This window comes from Lactuca serriola, chromosome 3, assembly GCF_051521515.1.
Source record: "Lactuca serriola cultivar US96UC23 chromosome 3, Lser_US96UC23_V15, whole genome shotgun sequence".
Lineage (NCBI taxonomy): Eukaryota > Viridiplantae > Streptophyta > Magnoliopsida > Asterales > Asteraceae > Lactuca > Lactuca serriola.
Window position 1 is genome coordinate 123,408,329 of NC_136410.1, and position 3,333 is coordinate 123,411,661.

A 3,333-nucleotide genomic window follows, 5' to 3' on the forward strand; every position below is an offset into this window, starting at 1 on the left:
ATTGAATTACAGATGTAGAATTACAAACTAATCATGGAATTTACGATAAATAAAACTAAATCTGGAAAAGTAAACTCAAAACAAATCTTAATGATAAACCGTCGTATGGTTATACAAAAGCGTTTTCATGTTTAATAACACCCTCCTTATTCTTACACTGCTACAATACAATACCATTATCTCTTTTATAAAGAGGACACAAAATTACATCCTCTTACATAATGTTCATACATACCATATAAATGGGTTCTCCTTATATTTTTTCTATTCTCAAGACTTAAATTGCACGAAACTCTTCTTCTGAAAAAGCTTTTATATTAAATTCAGAATATTTTATATGTAAATTTAATAAAATTTACAAACAATTATTATGATAATTCCATCGATTCAACGTCTAACTCAATTAAATCCTTTAATGTTTATATTTCTTTTCAAATATTTTACATTTTTAACTATGAACAAAAAATAATAACATATTAGAACCTGAAAAATATAAATCATAAGAGCCATTGCCAAAACCAATATCTTTAGATAGTAATGAAGGTATTATAGTTAGAAGATCTTGCCAACATCCTTCATTAACCCCCGATTAGCATTATAAAAATCGGTAAATTCTTCTTTAGAAATGAATCCATCTCCATCAGTGTCAAGTTCATCCATCATAGTTTTGACCTCTTCCGCTGACACAGATCCAAGCGTCTTCAAAGATTCTCCAAGCTCGGCTGAAGAGATTTTACCATCTCCATTGGCATCAAACTTGCCGAAGATCCGCTCGCACTCTGCCTTGTCTTCATCAGCCATTATCGTTTTCAAATAATGATAACAGGTAATGTCAGTTTTGGTTTACGTTTTCTTTATTTATTTTGCAATAGTTTTGCTTTGGGTTTGAATGATTAACCATGAAAATGTTTATAAAATGGTTGTTGATGAAAAAAGTATTATGGATGCCCTTTGAATACGGATTGCCTTATGTTTCTAAGGTAGAAAAAAATTAAACCTCTCATCTTTACTAATTAAGAGAATAAGAGATAACTATGGCCTATGGGCCAAAAAATAAACTGAAAATATAACCCTTAGTAGCTAAAGAAGGGACTAAATATACTATCAATAGCAACCAATTAAAAAGAAGATAGACCTTAATTGTCGTAATTGCATTTTTGTTGTAATAAGAAAATTTTGAAGTCATGCTTTGATTGGATGTGTTGTTTTGTGCATGCACCAAAGCTATTGGAATATATACTTTCCCGTACCATATCTAACACAAGAAATTAGTCTATATGTAATTTAGCATATGAAATCTATGAAAGAAATTAGTTCAACCTTTCTTGTGTTAGATATATTATGATTTATCTTTGCAATAGCTATAAAATCAGTTGGTAAAAACTACTAGAGATAACTATACCCTCCATATATATCTGGACTTTTACACACTAATATTGGGATATTAACTAAACTAATCATAATTGAATATAAATGTAAAAGAAATAATCTATTTTATTTTCAAAATAACCAACAAGACCATTTTTTATTGACAAACAAAAAACTTTTTCTAATAATAATATATTTATGAATGACATTCCGGATTCTAGATTGAAATTCTGGAGTTTGGAGAAAAAAACACCGAAATTTCAAGAATAAGTCCGAAATCTGATACATAATTTCGTGATGTTGAAAAAAAGCATTGTTTGATTGAAAAATTGTGATATTAGACACTTTAAAGTTGACATTTCAAACATAATTTTATAGACTTATTTCAAAACTTTTGTCCAAATAAAAAAAATAACGCTGGAATTTCAAAATAAGTCCAGAATAAAACATTTGGAAGAAAATAATTATTTCTCAATAATTAAAAAAGATGATTACCTTGTTAAATTTTTTAAAAAGAGATTAGTTAAACAGATAACCCTCTAATATTTTATTTTTAATAAAATTAATTACGTAATTGAGTTATTGGTAGATATTATCCATTTTAGCCCATGATAAAAGCCAAATGATTGATGAGTGAAATTCTATAAAGAAGATACATAGTTCATACATTGACACACCAAAACATTGTTGGTGTTTCAAAATTTACCTTCCATGTAGGCCTTAACGAAATGACATCAACCACTAAGATGATTTAGTTTACCAATTTTTTATTATCACCTAAAAACAACGCTAATGATCTAATCCTACAACAGAAAAGGAATAGCTAACTCAAATTTACGCCCCGTAACCATAAGAACATACTTGAAAGTTGAAACATATATTTTTAAAAGTAAAAAATAACCATGTTATTTAAAAATACATTTTCAAAATAAAATCTTATTCCCATACATATTTTTCTTACATTTTGAAATGAAACGGATATGTTTAAGCATATTAGTTTGAAAGGAAAACATATTTAATTGTATCAACTAGTAATTGTGTCTAGGGGTGCAAACGAGCCAAGCTACTCGCGAGCTACTCGAGATCGGATCGTTAAAAGCTCGACTCGAAACCGATTTTAAACGAGCCCGATCCGAGCTCGAGCTTAATATTAAGCTTGTTTATTAAACGAGCTCGGGCTCAAGCCTATGTCACAAAGCTCGATTAGGCTCGCGAGCCTAAACGAGCCTTTATATAATATTATTTATTATTATTTATATATATTAAAATAAAAACATATTAGGGGAATTATGAATTTCGGGTATTAGTAAACGAGCTTGAGCCGAGCTTAAGCTTATTTAGGCACGCCCGATAAAAACGAGTCGAGCCCGAGCCCGAGCCGAGCTTGTATAACTTTTTACGAGCTCGAGCCGAGCTCAATAAAAGAAAGCTCGAATCGAGCCGAGCTCGAGCTCGAGCCTCATATAACTTAAACGAGCCCGAGCAGAGCCTGGCCAGGCTCGGGCTTGACTCGGCTCATTTGCACCCCTAATTGTGTCCGTACTTTAAAACGAGTTTTTATGTGTTTTTGTTGCGTATTAGAAGTGGAAACGAATGGTAAAAATAATATTTTAAAAAGTTTAAGATAGAAGGGTGAAAGTGATTTTTTAAAAAGTAAAAAGATGAAAAATACATAGGTTGCAAGTGAGGAATTATACAAAATTGAGGGATTAAAATTGCACTTTACACATTGAGATACTTGTACACTCTGCATTGATACCCTTATTTAAACTACAGTAAGGTGTTGTTTGTTTTTCCGAGACAAAAAGTCACCAGTCTGTGGATCATATATGTAGACCTTTGTAGTGGAAGAGGTGGACCAAACGTCTACGGTCTAAAAATAGAAGACAATTAGTTTTTTTAGCATAGGGAAATCTTCAGAAAAGTCCCAATATTTTCGGAAAAGTTACACTTTAGTCTTAAGAT

At 30.8% G+C, this 3,333-nt stretch overlaps 1 protein-coding gene across 1 annotated transcript; it reads right to left on the minus strand.

The window, feature by feature from the left end:
* Window positions 1–385: 385 nt before the first annotated feature.
* LOC145094652 (polcalcin Bet v 4-like) lies at window positions 386–878 on the minus strand. Its single transcript, XM_079032764.1, has one exon. It carries the CDS (start codon window positions 799–801, stop codon window positions 553–555), a length of 249 nt encoding a protein of 82 aa, XP_078888890.1. The 5' UTR covers window positions 802–878; the 3' UTR covers window positions 386–552.
* Between the last annotated feature and the right edge of the window lie 2,455 nt (window positions 879–3,333).

What these genes read in the sequence shown, in the direction of transcription:
- LOC145094652 (XM_079032764.1), bottom strand. Translation starts at nt 801, where the DNA reads ATGGCTGATGAAGACAAGGCAGAGTGCGAGCGGATCTTCGGCAAGTTT.